The sequence below is a fragment of the Asterias rubens genome, chromosome 1, assembly GCF_902459465.1.
Source record: "Asterias rubens chromosome 1, eAstRub1.3, whole genome shotgun sequence".
Classification (NCBI taxonomy): Eukaryota; Metazoa; Echinodermata; class Asteroidea; order Forcipulatida; family Asteriidae; genus Asterias; species Asterias rubens.
Genome location: NC_047062.1, coordinates 2,088,586 through 2,107,262, shown reverse-complemented (window position 1 = coordinate 2,107,262; position 18,677 = coordinate 2,088,586). Strand labels below are relative to the sequence as shown.

General features: G+C 37.6%; 2 protein-coding genes across 4 annotated transcripts in view; one reads left to right on the top strand and one right to left on the bottom strand.

The window, feature by feature from the left end:
- Positions 1-2,561: 2,561 nt before the first annotated feature.
- LOC117297202 (rRNA-processing protein FCF1 homolog) lies at positions 2,562-9,750 on the bottom strand. Of its 2 annotated transcripts, none has more exons than XM_033780258.1 (7): positions 9,672-9,750; positions 9,245-9,265; positions 9,083-9,150; positions 7,761-7,990; positions 6,459-6,619; positions 5,133-5,227; positions 2,562-3,518 (listed from the first exon to the last, which is right to left on the bottom strand). In XM_033780258.1, exons 2-7 carry the CDS (start codon positions 9,245-9,247, stop codon positions 3,470-3,472), a joined length of 606 nt encoding a protein of 201 aa, XP_033636149.1. In that variant the 5' UTR covers positions 9,248-9,265; positions 9,672-9,750; the 3' UTR covers positions 2,562-3,469. The 2 variants fall into 2 exon arrangements, with proteins under 2 accessions (XP_033636149.1, XP_033636150.1); XM_033780259.1 differs by lacking the exon at positions 9,672-9,750 and adding an exon at positions 9,566-9,649.
- The window catches only part of LOC117297176 (apoptosis-resistant E3 ubiquitin protein ligase 1-like), a 26,234-nt gene continuing 17,234 nt past the window's right edge, over positions 9,678-18,677 (top strand). Inside the window, exons 1-3 of one of the 2 annotated variants that reach the window (XM_033780255.1) lie at positions 9,678-9,715; positions 11,875-12,033; positions 17,831-18,044. In XM_033780255.1, coding sequence (XP_033636146.1) covers position 9,715; positions 11,875-12,033; positions 17,831-18,044 — 374 coding nt within the window. In that variant the 5' untranslated portion in view covers positions 9,678-9,714. Of the gene's footprint in view, positions 9,716-9,872; positions 9,943-11,874; positions 12,034-17,830; positions 18,045-18,677 lie in introns of those variants that run through there. The other variant, XM_033780256.1, reaches the window with a different exon arrangement.

The following is an 18,677-nucleotide window of genomic DNA, read 5'->3' as shown; positions in this document are numbered from 1 at the left end:
CCACCACGAGGGTGTTTTGTACTGCTGTGTCTACTGCTTGTTGGTTGGCTTATGAAAGGGATGGGACGGAATTGCTTTGTGAATAGTACCAAATTGCATGGTTTCCATTGTATGCCATGTAATGGTTTATTTAATGAATGCCGTGTGACCTCATTATCATTTGGCATAGACTGGAGGAGTCTGTGGCCGCCGCTGCCTCCTCCGCTTGTAATTGGGGCACTCCTGAGGTTGCCGCCATCACCGGTTCTTTTTGCAGTCGCTGTATTCTCAGCTCTCCTACACTTCTACTACTCCACTTTGTGTCATCCAACGCAGCTTAAGGAGACGTCTGCCGTGTGACCTACAGTCCTCCAATCAAATGACAAGGATCTACTTGGATGTTTCATTATAATAGCCATGACGTGCTGTGTAGATTGTTTGCATGTGCTTTGTAATGTAATCAGCTGACTGAACCATTTTGATGATCTGCCAAATTTCTTTGAGCTGTACACCAACTGTTACTGCTGCCCAGCGTATACTCATCGAGTTGTATATGTACAACGGGTGCCCAACAACACACAGTGTTTTTCAGTGTCCTTGGGTTATTTATGTTATTGGCAGATTTGAAAAGGAAAATTATCAAACTGTTCATGTGTTATATTCCTTGTGCTGGAAAAAAATGTGCTATTGTTTTGTTTAACATATTTGCATCAGGTATTTTGAATATTTTATTGAATTTTTGCATTGTACTCTGTACAACTGTAGTCTACCTTTGCACTTGACTTTGGGTTTTTGGTTTGATACATAAAACAGTTACATCAGAATCATTCATTCATTCATTTGGATGGGGTCCGGTTGGAGCTCTAGTATCCAAATTATATGCAGGCCCGGAATGAAGCCAATGGCCTCCACTGTTGATGAACAGTTGCTTCACTGGGTATCTTTGATTTATAATAGCTACCGTGTCGACCCTGCGGTGCTCATTCGGGTGAGCCCCTGACGAGAGCTTATCGAACGAGCACTCACCCTCTCGTGGCGACGTCGTGCACCTCGGGCCAGCCCCAAGTGACCCGTTCCACAAGCAGGGCACTTGGGGCTGACGGGTGAGCCCCTGGAATGACGTCAAAGCTATTCAAACATACCAGGGGCAGATTGGGGTCGAGAAACCGAAGGCACCCATTAAACAAAAATGGTTAAAGACTGTTTTGGTTAAACTAATGTTTTAAACTAATGAATTAACCAGGTCAACCAAGTAGTAGAGGTGTTGTTCTAAAAGTGAGGTGCATACAATTCATTCAAGTGTTTAATCTGCCTTTAGATCTAACTTGTTCTGTGAACATATATTCTAGAAGAGTAATTATAGTAAAGTATTAATTTTTTGTTTTGTTAAACTAAGTATTACATAGCCTCACAACAACTACCTCTGTTCAATAGCTGAAGGCATTCCTTATCTTGATTCTAGTCGAGTATACAGAAAGGCAACTAAAATAGGTGCATTGCGGGATCACAAATATGAATGTACTCGTTTGCTTATGGCTAATGAGAAACGACTGTAAACTCTCATGCTCAAGAAGACAAATTGATCAATAGGGATTTGAACCCACATACTGTTGACTTGGAAACATAACTTGAGTCTTATGCACAAGTTATGTATGTCTGCTTTCAGATGCTTTGTGTGCTTTCAGATGCTTGATTTCGAGACCTCAAATTCTAAACTTGAGGTCTCGAAATCAAATTCGTGGAAAATTACTTCTTTCTCGAAAACTACTCCACTTCAGAGGGAGCCATTTCTCACAATGTTTAATACTACCAACCTCTCTCTATTACTCGATACCAAGCATGCCAAGTAAGGTTTTATGCTAATAATTATTTTGAGTAATTACCAATAGTGTCCACTGCCTTTAACTAAAGCAGCAAATATAACATTGTACCAGTGCTTTGTTTAATAATAATAATAATAATAATAGACCGTTTTTATATAGCGCTTTTCACGCCCGAGGGGTGTCTCAAAGCGCTTCCGACATTATTACCCCTGGTCACTGGGCCTTAAATCATTCCTTAAACAATCTCAGCTCCCTGGGGAGTATACAGCCTGTGCGCAATATATGCGCTACTCGACTAAACCAATCACAAGATCCATCTCTGCCCTCACAGGTACCCATTTACCCCTTGGTGGAGAGAAGCAATTATAGTTAAGTGTCTTGCTCAGGGACACAAGTGTCACGACCGGGATTCGAACTCACACTCTGCTGAACAGAAGCATCAGAGCTTGAGTTCGGTGCTCTTATCCACTCGGCCACGACACCATGTATTTATTATAGTTTGAATCATGTACTACATGTACATATTTAAAAGTGGCATTAATAACTATTGGTCTTGTCAATCAATGAAGAAAATGCAGATCTCTGTCTTTGTTTGTGTACATAGATTTATTGTAAATATTAACAATATATTGAAATACAATTTCAATAGCCAACTATGATACTTTTGTAATCAGAAATTAACCATAATATTGTTTGATTTGAAATTATGTTGTTGAATTCTGTGTTTAAACATGCATCAAGAAATCATGACGTTTCCTGTGTAAAAAAAACGGGAACTGTTTTGTGTTACTACTGTAAACTTGATATTTTTTTCCTTGAAAAAGAAGTTTATGTGAAGAAGTGTAAGTTTTCTTTGTTAAAATGGTCAGTTAGTCGAGCCAAATCATCCAAACATCATGTATTTATTATAGTTTTGTTAAAACAAAGTGTTTTACAAGACAAATACAAAGCACTTGTTAGCAATCTTATTCCCATTACATGGCACTGCTTACTGCACAATTCTACACTGAAAAAGTTTGTGACTCTAAGAGCAGTAAACACCGAAAACTGGTGCAAGTCCTGTCATGAAATTGAAACCGCCACTGCCCAGTAGAGCATGAAGTATCTGCCACTTAATTTAATTCAAATAGCAAATGAAGCAAATTTATCTCAACTACTTATAGCTAATGCTTTCTCAACAAGGTAGCCATTTTTGTAACTCTTGTGTTGTTAGACAAGGTCCACAACCAGGGCACAACTTCATAAAGCTGCTTAGCAGAAAAACTGCTCCACAAACTTCTTTACTTGGCAAATAATGAGTGGGACACCGGTTTTCCACAAACACATGTGATTTTCGCTGGTAACCTATTTCTGCTTAGCAAGACTTAGCAAGTTGATGTGCTTACAGGTTTTATGAAATTGGTCTCAGGACATTTACTGATGGTGTTCGACACTTCTGTCAATGCAGACATGTCAACTGTACTTATAGTCAACATAAACCACAAGGGAAACTATGTACTTATAGTCGTACATGTATTCATAAAGTTCTGTTTAAAATAAGACCCCTGTTGAGCATCATGTGTGCCGACAGCTGTACTGGGAAATATTTCAACTCTTTAATGCACAGGGATTTTTTTTTTAAATTTAACTTTTTGTAATAAATTATCCTAAAAGTTCTCTGGAACAACTCAAACCTTTGGTGCTCCAAAGGCATCTGGCATCCTCTCAATGGTATATCTGTTGAGAGAAGATAAGGGGAAAAAAATAGATTAAATTAAATATACTGGACCCGGGGCCACTAGATTTAGTGTCAGTCTAGGGAAGTTATGACCAGACAAGTCCGACTGTCTTGTGTTTTTGAATTGAATATTAATGAATGAAACACCTCACTGTGTAATACCTGAAGCAAAATAGATTTATGTTCAAATGGTGACTCCTGATGAAATACCTCTCAAAATTATTGAGTAATGAAGTATACCTAAACTCATGAAGACAAATGAGATAAATCTTCTAATAAAAAGAATCTTTGAAAAAACAATTTTAATACAGTAAATATTTTGAGCTACAAGTGACAAGCCCTGTGGTCTTTTGGTATTTCACCCCAAAATTGAGCCATGAAGAGCCACAAGTGGGTCAATATAGTTCTAACTCATCCTAATGAAAAAAGGTACAACCAAATTCTGACTAGTTGATTATGATACACAGTGATAAAGTGAAGTCAAAGTTTTATAAGTTCACAACAGTGGAAACTGTGTTGGTCTGTGTTAATTCATGATATGAATGCATGTAAATAGTCCTGGAGGTTAAATCGTTATCGTGCGTTTAGCTTTTTTTTTTCACTAGTAGTAGCATTTTTAGCAGTCCCACTTTCACTCATGTACGTGTAATTTGGGCATGTAAAATAACTTGACACAAGACTTGCCACCAGAAATATATTAAAAACAATGTTTATAATAAACTCCTGAAAAGACACTTGACTGACAATGCAATTCTCAAAGTTTGTTCTTTTGTCATGTTTGTACAAGTATTACATTTATTTTTAAATGCCTATTGTAGAGAGACAAAGGAAATTATACGACAAAGATCATAAGCATGCTTGTGAAGTACCGGAACAAGTAGTCAATTTTTGTGACGTTAATCTTGAGAAAACTACACCAGGTTGATGCAGGGTTCTCCATATGCAATGGTAGAGTATTGTGCTAATAATGCTCAAATTGTGTGCCAATATGCCCAAACTGTGGTGACACACAAAAGAAAATAAAGATTTCCACCAAGAGCATCACAAGAAAAATATATAGAATGCTTCAGCTTGCACAGTAGAGCTTTTAAAACCAAGATAAACACCAAGTCAAAAACATTCCAAAGACTTTCTTTCAACTCAGCTTGCTTGGGCAAAACATCAAAATTTGGGACAAAAAGGCCTCCCAGCTTTGAAAAAACCTGGGAAGAACCTTGTGATAATTGCATAGAACCCCCCCTTTAAAAAAAAAAAAAAAAAAAAAAAAAAAAAAAAAAAACACAACAACAACCCCAAAACAACAACAAAATCAAGCAAATCTTTAGTTGGATGTTACCATTTACCATTTAACTATTTAACATGTTTAATATTTTGCTCTTTTTAAGGAATTTTTTATACTGTACATGTTCCAGTGCAATTCAACCATATCGGTTGTCATACGTACTATTCATTCCTTTGTAATGTTTTTATGAAATAAACCAAAGAGTATATAAAATTTACAAGTGGGTGGTTAAGCTAGGGTCAATGGAGGCAAAGGATACAGATAAAAAGCACTTCCTGGATTTCAAGGATAAATCTTACAAAATATCAAACATCTCTTCAAGATCTCTTACCTTCGATGGGAGAGGAACATGATGGGCACTCCGGGAACTTTGCGTATTCTCCGCTTGAGATCACGATCACAAGTTGCAACAATGTAACATTTGTGCTGAAAAGAAAAGTCACTAAGATGAGTCAAAGGTCCAACAAAACATACTCAGTTGCACCATAAATTCAACAAGACCAGACGTAAGTATTACAAAAGCAGATGATCGGAATTCAATATTTGTTATATTTTTCAGGGTACATTTGAAATATCAAAATTAATTGACCTTCATATGGATTTTGCAAACAAAATCCTTCCACAACCCCAATGAAATCCTGCCCTTTCTTTTTCCACAAGCAAATAAACCAAATCAAATCTTGAACTTTCTTCTCTCACAACACAATAAAATATTGCCCTTTCTTTACTCAAGCCCAATTTTTAAGCACAGTAATCAAATCAGTTCATTGTCACGAAGTGAATTGATTGAGAGAAATAACTAGTTGTACAAAGTTACAGAGTAACAAGATTTTGGTTTTTATGGCCAATGGGCCCGTAAAGTTCGTAGACTTCATTTTTATGAATGGTGTTCAGCGGGCCTGGTGCCAACACCCCACGCACCGCACCGCACCCCAAACAAACATTATGGGTGGAGCCTCCGTGATGTTGACTTTTAAGCAGATTGTGTTTTGTTTATATTGCTCTCTTGTATAAATATAGTGATTATTGTGTTGTAAATAGGGAGACTTTGATTTGACCCTCTCTTGTGTGTGTGTGAACTATCTACCGAAGGTTATGTCCCGTTTTGACTAGTTTCAAATTCCAGGATGTGACATTCATATCCTTCCCTTTGGTAATCCAAATAATGACCTCTGCCCAATAGCCATACCAAAAGGCAACATTCTGTGGACGGTTTTTATTTACAGTTGACTGTCGCTTTTAACAAGATCGCTGGGACTGGTCAAATTGCATCTATATTATGTATTATGTGTATAACAGGAACATTGTTAGATATAAGAAATTATTTGCTGTGACACTATGTAGATAAATCTCTTCTGAGAAGAACCAAATGACTCTCCTAACGACGGACAGAGTACACTCTTTGGAACGTCGAGCCCTCTGGTTCTTCTCAAGAAAACCACCATCACTTAAAAGAGATTTATCTACATGGTGTCACCGCACATTTTCTCTCGTCTATTTTCCATCCACCATGCACACCTTCAAGTCTTATTTACATGTAGAAACATTGTTATAAACAAAGAAAACAAGAAATCGAGATTCAGGTTTTTAGAACAATCTTAATAAATATACAGAACTTCCTATTAACGGTGCTCTTTATAACTCAGGTTGACAGTACCTGCATCACACGCTGTACAAGGCAGTCATCAGCGTAGGTTCCCTGATGCATGCAGGGAAGACGTTCAAACCTCGAGTCTTTCACTGTCCGCAGAGCAACATTGTATTTACGCCCGAGTTTCTCTATTTCAGCCAGCACACAGTCAGTTATGCATGGAATACCTTCGCAGACAAAAGGACAAAGTGTAAATACCAAACAATACAAATCACTCCAATAAACAACCTTCCTTTAGGTACATACTCAAAGATGCCTCAGAATCTCTAATTATACTATGCCACACTTTTCTGTCATTGTTTTCCTTCTAAGGTAAATCATTGATAAAAGGTTACCACTACAGAAAATTAAAGGCAGTGGACACTATTGGTAATTGTCAAAGACTAGCCTTCAAAGTGGGTGTATCTCAACATATGCATAAAATAAAAAACCTGTGAAAATTTGAGCTCAATCGGTCATCGAACTTGCAAGATAATAATGAAAGAAAAAAGCACCCTTGTCACACAAAGATGCGTGCATTTAGATGGTTGATTTCGAGACCTCAAGTTCTGAATCCGAGGTCTCAAAATCAAATTCATGGAAGATGACTTCTTTCTCGAAAACTATGGCACTTGAGAGGGAGCCGTTTCTCACAATGTTTTATACCATCAACCTCTCCCCATTACCTGTCACCAAGAAAGGTTTTATGCTAATAATTATTTTGAGTAATTACCAATAGTGTCCAGTGCCTTTAACAAACCAAGTTTTGACCAAAGGTTTGAAATTGACCAAAGTTTTTGTCCACCTCCATAAACCTAAGAGCTACAATGGACCATGAGCTGAAATTTTGCATATTTTGTTCCCGTTGTGTTTTCAACATTTTAACTGAATCAGATTTCTAGATGCTTTAAAGGCACTGAACAATGAACATGTTTGGTAATTGTCAAAGACCAGTAATCTCACTCTCTCAAACCCTTGTTGCACAACTGTGTGTGCTTTCAGATAATAAAAGGCTTCAGGCCTGAAGTCTTTTATTATTTAGGTGAGAAATTATCTCTTTCTCAAAAACTATGTTACTTCAGAGGGAGCCGTTTCTCACAATGTTTGTATACAATACACAGCTCCCCATTGCTTGTTACCAAGTAACTTTTTATGCAGGCTAATGTTTTGAATAATCACGTAATTACCAATATTGTCCAGTGCCTTTAAGGTGTGAAAAAGGGTCCAAACAAATTTGCCAAACTTTATAACATAGTTCACTTTGCCTTTAGACCTGCAACCATCAAGATGATGAAGGGTTTCACAATTACTGCAATTACAAATACTTACATTTAGCATAGAGACAATCCATCATCCCCTGTACTAAGTCGATTTTGTTCTTGATTGAGAAATTCACAAAGTTTGTATCGACAAGGACATAGTAGGGTGGTCCAAGCTGGGTGTTGTATTTGAAGAAGAGTGCTGAGGAGTACTGTGGCACCTCACGTTCCTTGATTTTAGCAACTTCATCTTGTTTCCACTTGGGTGGTGGCTTCTTCTTTTTCCTGTCCTTTTCTTGTCTGGAACATAGAGAGGAGAAATAAACATAACCTTTAACTGAAATGTTGGTTTTCCTTAAAATTTGAAATACATGTCTTTTTAATAAAATAATAAGAAATTAAATAAATTACAAAAACTTTAACTCTAAGTTTAAAAATGAATCGTGTTACAATGTCGGCAGGAGGGTTACGTTATCGCAATTTATTTTTTACAATCAATTAATAATGATGAATGACAAAAAGGAAAAGTTTTGGTATGACGCCACCACTTTTTCATTCAATATGAAATAATATAGTATCTAATTTACCTCAATGAGAATGAGATATCCCTTTTTGTAAAAATGAGTGAAAAGGTGTTGGCACCATCACAGGTGACCATGCCATACGGAAAATTATCCAATAAAAATAAAACATTAAAGTTTAATAGATTTAATTATTAAACACTAAATAAAAAGATTTGCTGGTACTTGGTAGGCATTCACTTTCACTAATATTGTTTTATGAAACAGACGGTTACAATGGACCGATCAAACTGTGCGCGTTCACACATTTGACCAATCACAGCAATGATTGAGGTCGGACAAACTTGGTCATGCGTGCGCGTATATTTGGCACGCGCGGCAGAATCGTGCAGAGTGTCATTGGGAGTGCTTACAAGTACACGTGTCTTGCTCACGTGCGCGGTGGGCGGAGATTAGTGGAAAGCCAGAACGGTCCATTGTTCGAGAGCATCGCGTTAGATTCGGGAAAAGCTCCTAGGCGGATGCGGCCCCAAAAAAGGATGCGGGCGCCGGGCGTGGACGATCAATTGTTTTGTTTTTTTCTGGCCTAATATTAATCAAAAAGTAATAAAAATATTAATAAGGTATAATAATATGATTTATTCTAGATTAAGGAATCCCTTTAGAAAGTTTAGTTTATGTACGATTGGGATAATTCAGTAATTTCTATTTACAATTTAAACATTCCTGTGTTTTGTTCGTAATGTTTAATGACCAACTCGACCTTTGACTGTCTCGTCGGTCAAGGGGTTCTTGACGGGCAACACAGATCACAGGGGTAGAGTCGAGTTGACCACATGACCAATGAAAACCACGTTGTCGTTTTACTCACATTCTTGTATCCCGCAACGAAATCATTCGTTTCATAGCAGCATACTTCTTGATTCTCGTATCCTTCCCCTGTAAATAAAAATAATAAGGGATGATTAGTCCAAACTTTTAGTTTTCAATTACACTCACTAAACTAGACAACATAATAAAGAATTCCACTCACCATTTTCTTCACCGGTATTATCTTCTCGTTGACCACCGCATACAAAAAAAAAAAAAAAAATTGTACTTCATTACATTAAGAATTCTATTTAAACTTATCAAAGCAAGTTTACACGCTTTTGTAAAAAGGCACCTGACTACTTCAGTGTGTCGACTCCATGTGCAAATTTGTCGTAAAAACAATCTGGCGAGTATCGAATATTATTCCGTTTACGTTTACGTTTACGTTTACGTTGATACTCGGCAGAATCCTTGAGTGAGGACGTAAGGCCAAGCGTGCTTGATTGTTGATGCAGTGCAGATCGGACACAAAAGTGCTTACAGAGAAACAAAACTGAAGAAACTGAAGGTGATGAACACAAGACAACTGGGAGTGGAACTCAACTGGTGCTAGACAAAGTGCGAGTAAAAACTGGGCTGCTGCTTACATGTATTCCTCCCACCCTTCCTCATCACAGTCGCTATCACTTAAGTATGTACACCCCTTGAGATTTAATGTTGTAAAGCAAAAGCAATATTTATCAACTTAGACATCTATTATTCACAAAACAAAACAATGTACAAAAATACGGTGCGAATTCGACACTAATATTTGAAGGCTGTGTTTTCAATTACTCGGAGTCGATATTGAGATTCGATACTGGACAAATTTTTCATCTTCAAGAAATGTTGACATCTCGAGCTCGCCATAGATTGCAGGTTTGTAGCTCATATAATTATGTAAAATTACGAAATGAGTATTTATTATATTTATTAGTGGTTTAAATCGTTTAATTTGGAACTTTATATGTGTTTGGAATGAAAGATCTGTTTGTTTGATGGGATCGTTTGATGTTTGATAATCAATTCAATAAATGATGATGGAGTTCAGCAGAAACGACTGACCATCTTTCCCCTCCTCCCATGGACTGATTGACCATGGAGGTAGAATCCTCCATGGGTCACGTCACAATGTGAGATGGGCGTCCTACCAGGGCTAGTCGTTTCTGTGTGGACGTGGTAGAAACCTTCGATTTTGGGGCTGTGGTAGACCCATTAACTGGGGCGCTGTACTCCTTTTTTCAAATTTTGAAATTTTGACCGAAAATGTCAAAATTTGAAAAAAGGAGTACAGCGCTCCAGGTACTGGGTCTAGGGCTATGGTAGTTGGGATAACATCCTCTTGCCGATGACGGCCCGTTGGCAGGAGGGTTACGTTATCGCAACTAGGGATGTGGATGATTGGTTGTTGGGCCCTCTGGAGGTTGAATTCTAATTCTACCTCCATGGTTGGGCATTCCATTTGTTACTTTGACGTTTGACGGTTTTTTGTTCATTAATTTGGTGATTTAATGCAAAAAGCCCTTATTTTGTTATGAAGGTTGAAGACACAGGCCAGATTTTTAATACATCTTTTTTATTTTCTGTGGACCCTTTTTATAAATCCTTTAATTTAATGGAATGGATTAAGTACAAACCGTAGTGTGCTGACTGCCCCAGGCAGATTAACTGTTCATCAATTAAATTTAATGACGAACGTCAATGTAAGCAAACCCACCCACTTAAAAGATAGGGTGGATGTTACATGTATGGGTGCTGAACTCAGAAATTCTTTAATGGAGACTCTGTTCCGATAGGCTATGATTGAATTTTTTCAAAGGAGGACCAATGTCGAGACCTATGTAGGCAAAAGCAAATTTTGTTTCCCCTCATGAGGAGAATTACTTTTCCCTCCAGAGTCCACGAGGTCATCTCATTGCTGTTCACCCACCTGCACTATCCAAGGCATGCAACTTTTCCTAAGATCAGCTGATTTCCTCGTTTTTTAATCTCAGTTTAACCATTCATAATTAAAAAATTTTAATTTCTTTTTTTTATTTTGGTAAAGTCTCAGTTCAAGAGTTGCATGCCTGATTAAAGCACCCTCACATGAGCACTTGAAAACCCATGTCCGTACATGTACATGTAGTAGCGGCCTACTAAACACGCCAAATTTCACAACATAATTAAAGACAGTGGACACTATTGATAATTGTCAAAGACCAGTCTTCTCACTTGGTGTATGTCAACATATGCATGAAATAACAAACCTGTGAAAATTTGAGCTCAATTGGTCGTCGAAGTTGCAAGATAATAATGAAAGAAAAAACATCCTTGTCACATGAAGTTGTGTGCGTTTAGATGGTTGATTTCGAGACCTCAACATGCTCAAGTTCTAAATTTGAGGTCTCGAAATCAAATTCGGCGAAAATTACTTCTTTCTCGAAAACTACTCCACTTCAGAGGGAGCTGTTTCTCACAATGTTTTATACCATCAACCTCTCCCCATTACTCGTTACTAAGTAAGGTTTTATGCTAATAATTATTTTGAGTAATTACCAATAGTGTCCACTGCCTTTAAGCATAACAAAATTACGCTTACCAGGATAACCAGCCAAACTACAATGTACCATTGTGTCACAAGTACAATTTGTGACTGGTTTACATATCCTGAGAAATTTTGCTGAGCAAAAAAGTGAAATATTTTCTGCTTAGCAGCTCAATAAAAATGACCAAGATGGTGAAATGTGCTTTATGGAATTGAAGAAGATCTGCAGACCTAGTGAACTCCTGAATTACAAGATAAAATGTGATTTTGTTTTATTTTGACAGTGATGGCCAAACAGACCAGTCTGTGGTCATTCATTCTCTTGATCGTGTTCTTGGTCTTCATCTGCCTGGCTGGAATCCATTGGCAAAAACAGAGCGAGTTTATGAAATTCATCAAAGCAAATAACCTAGAGCAATTTGGGACTGCCTTCTCCAATGCAGGTATGTACTGGTACTCAAGTGCCTTCCATTTCAACCTCAAGCCTGTACATAATCTGTTTGCTCGTTTTTGAAAGGTCAAGCGCACCAAGGCATTTTCTCCTTGGTAAAGGGCACCCTATGACTAAGGAAATTGTAAATTTCTACTGGAACATTTCAAGGGCACCAAGGCAATGACCAGGGGGCAACGAGGCAATTGCCTTCATTGCCTCCATGAAGTGTAAGGCCTGCAAACTTTGCAGGTTGGGGTTGAGAGTCTTCCCCCCCCCCCCACACTTTTTAAGCAGGCTTGATATTGTTCCTACATACATTACTTTGATTTCCATTTCTTTTTCCCTCGAAAAAAATCAGTAAAAAGCTTAATTGACGTACCTAGAGGTCAGCCCTTATATTAAATAAAATCATTACACTTTGTTGTTAAAGGCAGTGGACACTATTGGTAAGTTAGCATAAAAACAATCTTGGTAACGAGCAATGGAGAGCTGTTGATAGTATGGGCAACGGCTCCCACTGAAGTAACGTACACTGTACATGTACCTGTAGTTTTTGCGAAAGAGGTTATTTATCTCTCAAATAGTAAAAGATTTTCAGGCCTGAAGCCTCTTATTTTGTATCTGACATGTCTGAAAGCATACAATTTGTGCAACAAGGGTGTTTTTTCTTTCATTATTCTCTTGCAACTTTGATGACCAATTGAGGAAAAGTTTTCACAAATTTGTTATTACATGTAAATAAAACATGTTGTGTCTGTGTGTTGGAACAAGTGAGAGTACTGGTCTTTGACAATTACCAAAGGTGTCCAGTGCCTTTAAGGACCAAATATCATGACTGCAATTACATGTACAGTACATGTAAGGACCAAGTATCATAACTGCAATCAGTCAGTTCGATTATGACAATACACCACAGGTCAGGTTCTGCACAGATCGGCGCAACAATTGCAAGCTATGAAATTGACACTTAATTGGTCAACTTGATCTTTATCTATTCTGGCCATAAAACCCCTACAAATCAGCGTCAACAATATTTTGTTGATTCAATCGAAATAAGCCTGATTGCTTATTAGGCCAAGCTGTTATTAATTTTATTAATGATTTAAGGCCCAGTGACCGGGGTAATAATGTTGAAGCGCCATGAGCGTCACTGCATGACGGACCTGAGCGCTATATAAGAGGCCACTATTATTATTATTATTATTATTATTGTTATTATTATTATTATTAATTAGTCCCACTTGGGCAATATCTCGTTATCTGTCATGCCTGAACCACGTGTTTTCATCAGTAGGCTAATGTTGTTGAGAATGTAAAAATGTATCTTTTGCTAAATAATGCTCATTTACGTACCCGTACATGTATACTGCCCTCCAAAATACATGTTCTCATCATTGGAATGGATTGTATAGGTCCCATTAGACATTTTTTATCAAATTCATTTACTTTAAAATCTGCCTCATTTAAATCAAACCCCAAACATGTAGGACCCCCCCCCCCTTGCACGAACGTCACACATGCAGCTACTGTCATTTACTTTCTGTCTGTACGTACAGTCTACCTCTTGTTGATTCAAATTGCAGAGCTATGATGAGCTAAAGGTGTGCACATTGCTTTGAAAATGCTCGATCACTACATGGTATTCTGGTATTAGCACAGTGGCATGACCAGGATTTATTCTACCATCTGGGCCCAATTTCATAGAGCTACTAAGCACAAAATTTTGCTTAGTATGAAATTTCTTCCTTGATAAAAACAGGATTACCAACAAAATGTCCACGTGATTTTAAGGATGAGCAAACAACAGCTTAAGAAACAGTAACAAGCAATATATGCAACAAATAGAAAATTGCTTGGTAATCCTGTTTTTATCAAGGAAGAAATTTCATGCTGAGCAAATTTTTGTGCTTAGCAGCTCTATGAAATTGGGCCCAGGTGAATTGGGTCAATAGTCTGGGCCCAAAGTCATAAAGCTGCTTTTTAAAAGCTTAGCACAACAACAATGTATGCTTACCAGAATAAGGTTACCAGCCAAACAATTACATGTTACAGTAACTTTTATTTATTCAATGCTGTCATACATTAACAACAATTCATAAATACCTCAGACAGTTTCTTTATTCCTATTGGTGGAGAGCACATCACAGGGGTGTGTATCAACCTTTGTTAATGACCAGTAAAAAGTGTTGAAACACGGGTATGACACCCGAGCTTGCACTGTGCTTACATACGTATAAGACAGTTTCTTCATTCCTATTGGTCGAGAGCAACGGCTGGACAGTTGTGCCACATCACGCGATACGCGCGATGCGCACAGCATTCCCTTATAAGGAGAGTTGTTTACCCACAGCCTTACCATTTCATAGCTGGAGGGGTGTTGTGTTGAAAGAATTCATTGAACAATTATAATTTTTGCATTTATTTTACTTTTTGACCAAAAAGTGTTGATATTTTTTGACCGAAAAGGTAGGCCTATATGAATGGGAATCAAAGTGTGTTGAATCCTCGTGTGTTGAATCCTAATTTACCTCGACTTCGTCTCGGGTAAAATTATCAAGAACCAGGCCTCGTTGGGTGTAAACCACTAGTTGAAAACCTCTTTACCACACATTGATTCCCTTATGCAATAATGTACATGTCGAATTAAAAAAAACCAATACTTGTTGAACTATAATGAGGTATGATATTAGATTATTAAGTCACATACAATTTGTGACTGGTACATGTATCCTGAACATTTCTGCTTCCAAAGCAGAAAATTATTACTAGCAATATTTTCTGCTTAAAAGCAGCTCTATAAAATTGGGCTTTTGTCATGTTGGTCTTCATGGTCTTCTATGCAGAATCCCAGCACAATGTAACAAAAAATACCTATTAAAAATACCAACAATCAGGGCTGCAATTGATTTTTGGTTTGCACAACAAAAACTGCCCTTGATCATGTTGATGTAGGGATTCATCAATACATTCTACTGTGAGTGACGACTGAGTGTACATGATGTAATATTTATGGAGAGGCAGCGAGTGTGTACATTATACTCTCTAATCCATACAAACAACAGAGCACTTAGAATGCCATCCATGCATCTCTGATCAAAGTGCCCATGGCAAACTTGTATTTAAATGACCTTCATGGTATGCACAATAATTTATAAACATAGAACAGACAGCAATTATCAATCTTGCATGCCATGCTGATTATTCACACTCTTACAAGTACTGGAATCCGTATACATTTTGATATTCATCGGTTGATTAACGAGTTGTATGTGCGCCGCAGGGGGTTCAAACAAATACAGTACAGAATTGGCCATGTGCAGATGCCTATACATGTAGATCTGATCATTTAATTCATCCATCTGCACTGAGGTGCAACCGTCAAGTCTGAAAAAAAATACAATGTTATATTTTTATTTTGAATAGGAATAGCGTCTTACATAAAACAATCTCAAAACACTGTAAAAAACAGACAATTTTCACAAAATTAAGCTAAAAAGAAATAATCAAAAACACAGCTAGATACATTAATTTTTATACAATACGACCGACACAAAAATAAAAAATGAGATAAAACAACAACACAACAACAATTGTACCTATAATGCAATAATTTATTTTGTTTGTGTTTTGTCATCTTTTAGGGAAACATTTTCTTTAATTTGTAATTAAGGTTTAATAAAAAAAATGGCTGATTCAAAGCAGAAACATTTTTCTAAAATGCAATATTTTTACAAATGAAATAGGCCGTATTGAATATGACGTCACGCGGCTCAAATATCTGACCTACAAGATGGCGTCTGTGCGTGTGCTGGTGTGTACGTGCATGTGCCGTAGAAATCAAACAGAGAATGTGGCGTGCTGCGTGCTTCGATGATGTACGCGTGTGGACGTGCATACGGTCTGCCCTACAAGATAATAATAATAATAATAATAACATTATAATAATAAGACTTGTAATGCGCACGTATCCACCCTGCTGCGTGTTCAAGGCGCAGTAAAAACCAAGAACAAACACAACAAAACAAAACAAAAACAAAACAAAGAAAAACAGACACAACAAAAATTAGATGGTGACTTTTCATAGCAAAAAGGGATTATTCAATACGGTCTATATATTTATTTTTTTTAAACAATGTACTATCAACAAATATCATGTAATAAATTGCCATGTTGTTTCAATTTGATTAACCTTAAAGGCCTGAATTTGGGAGAAAATCCATTAAGACCTTATACATGCCATGGGCTTTTAAAAGGAACACGTTGCCTTGGATCGGTCGAGTTGGTCTTTGAAAAGCATTTGTAAGCATTTGTTATAAAATGCATTGGCATGTATGGGTAGAAAGGTGTTGTAAAAGTAGAATACAATGATCCACACAAACATGCCTCGAAATTGCACGGTTTTCCTTTTACCTCGTCAACTAACACGGACGGCCATTTATGGGAGTAAAAAATGGCCGTCCGTATTAGTTCGCAGAGTAAAAGGAAAACCACGCAGCCATTAATTCCGGGCCGTTTGGGCGCGTCCATGTTTATGTACAAACCAATACAAAAGCTTGAATTTTTGTACGGCAATTGTACGGCTATTTGCATGATAGTGCGGTTGTTCTTTTCTATGCGCCATCGAACCCAAAATAGCAGCAAATGTGAACGCACAATCTGCTGATTAGCGTAGAAACTGCGAGCGTCATGTGCGTCATGTTTTTTTACTACAATCAAGTCGAACTTACGGTTTTCGTAGCGCGGACGTACGCGAATGGGCAGTCGCATAAGCACACACGCCGAATGTAAACAAATCGCGTCAATGTGTGTTCTATCAGAATTAAAATCGTTCCGTCGTCACGCAACACATCAAACATGTCTGCGCACCCTGTGGCTTCAAAACGCAGAGCAAGTTAACGCTCTAGTCAATACAATAACTAGCTCTATGGACAGACCATAAAACCACTGGCTTCAGGCCTGCAGTCCACTGGAAAATTCAAACCCTGTAAAAGCAGCTGCTGGTTCAAATAACAACATCCAATTCAAGTTCTGCTCTTAAAAGTCAACACTTCTTTGTTCACCCAAAATCAGAAATTATTATCAGTTGAATGTGAATGTAATTCTACAATAACAATTGTATACTTTTCTATATTTTTAGATTCGTAAGTTTTCCAAAAAGAGTGTTGATTTAAGTACAACGTGATATTGACTCTGCTGTCAAGTGTCAAATACATGTAGCAATGAATGTTTAAGGTGACACTATTGAAAAGTCGACTCCATGTAATGTGGAAATTGAAGGATCACACATCTCTGAAATCCAATAGTTTACCATCTGTTTCTTATATTACCCAGTTTCATTTTCACTAATTTGAACAGATGTATGCAATATCAGCTGCAATGTCTTAAAGACACTGGGCACTATTGGTAATTGTCAAAGACCAGTCTTCTCACTTGGTGTAGCTCAACATAATTATGCATAAAATAACAAACCTGTGAAAATTTGAGCTCAATCGGTCATCGAAGTTGCGAGATAATAATGAAAGAAAAAACACCCTTGTCACATGAAGTTGTGTGCTTTCCGATGCTTGATTTCAAGACCTCAAATTCTAAATCTGAGGTCTCAAACTCAAATTCGTGGAAAATTACTTCATTCTCGAAATTACGTCACTTCAGAGGGAGCCGTTTCTCACAATGTTTTATTCCATCAACCTCTTCCAATTACTTGTTACCAAGTAAGGTTTTATGCTAATAATTATTATGAGTAATCACCAATATGTCCACTGCCTGTAACCTGTAATAATTATTTTCATTTAATCCTTCTTTGCCAGAAATACATTATTTGGAGCAATTTTCTGCTCCCGGTCTGTTAGAACACGAAGCATTCAAGAAGGTCGCCCCTGAGGAGAAGGCTAAAATCCACAAAGTATCGGAGGAGGTTGCCTCATCGCTCCTTCTGAGACACTGGTTGGAGACGAAGCAATTACAACATCACCATGACGGCATACAAAGATGGTTGGATCAGGAGGAATGGCAGGAGCAAAGGTACAAAGTTTGAACAGCAGTGTTGTGTTTCTCTTGCACCATGCATTTTATCTGTGCTATGTTTTGGTACGATTTAAAGGAGCTGTGTTGTACAGGTACATTGAATTAACTCTCACCCAGTTACTGCATGCGCACAAGCGATTTTCATACATGTAGATATGATACGGAGGAAGGGCGCGCGCGAACAGTAACTGGGTAAGTAGTTGTAATTCCTTGTTCAGCGACAAGCCTGCTTTAATCATGCCGACCGTGCCCCTTTAATCATTGTTAATAAATTCAATGGTGCATCTAGACAAACAACCATGCACCGTATTGTTACAGCCATCTGGTCTTAAACTCATCACATTTTGCTGTTTTTTTTCCTGCCCTGATTTCTGCTAAGCGGAAGTATTCTGGAGGGTATACATTGTAGCAAATGTTCAAAGTAAAAAGCAAAAGTGGTGTCTTAAAATTAATTTCTAATAATTTGGGGTTTAACATACAGAAAAATTTACTATAACATGATATGACACAATGACCTCCAGTTTAACATGCCAGCACCCTACCAGCCATTTGCCAACTGAGCTATCTAGCCCTATGTTGGCCGTCTCCCTATTTTGTCAATATCTTTGTTCAGGGGTTTCATTGCACCTC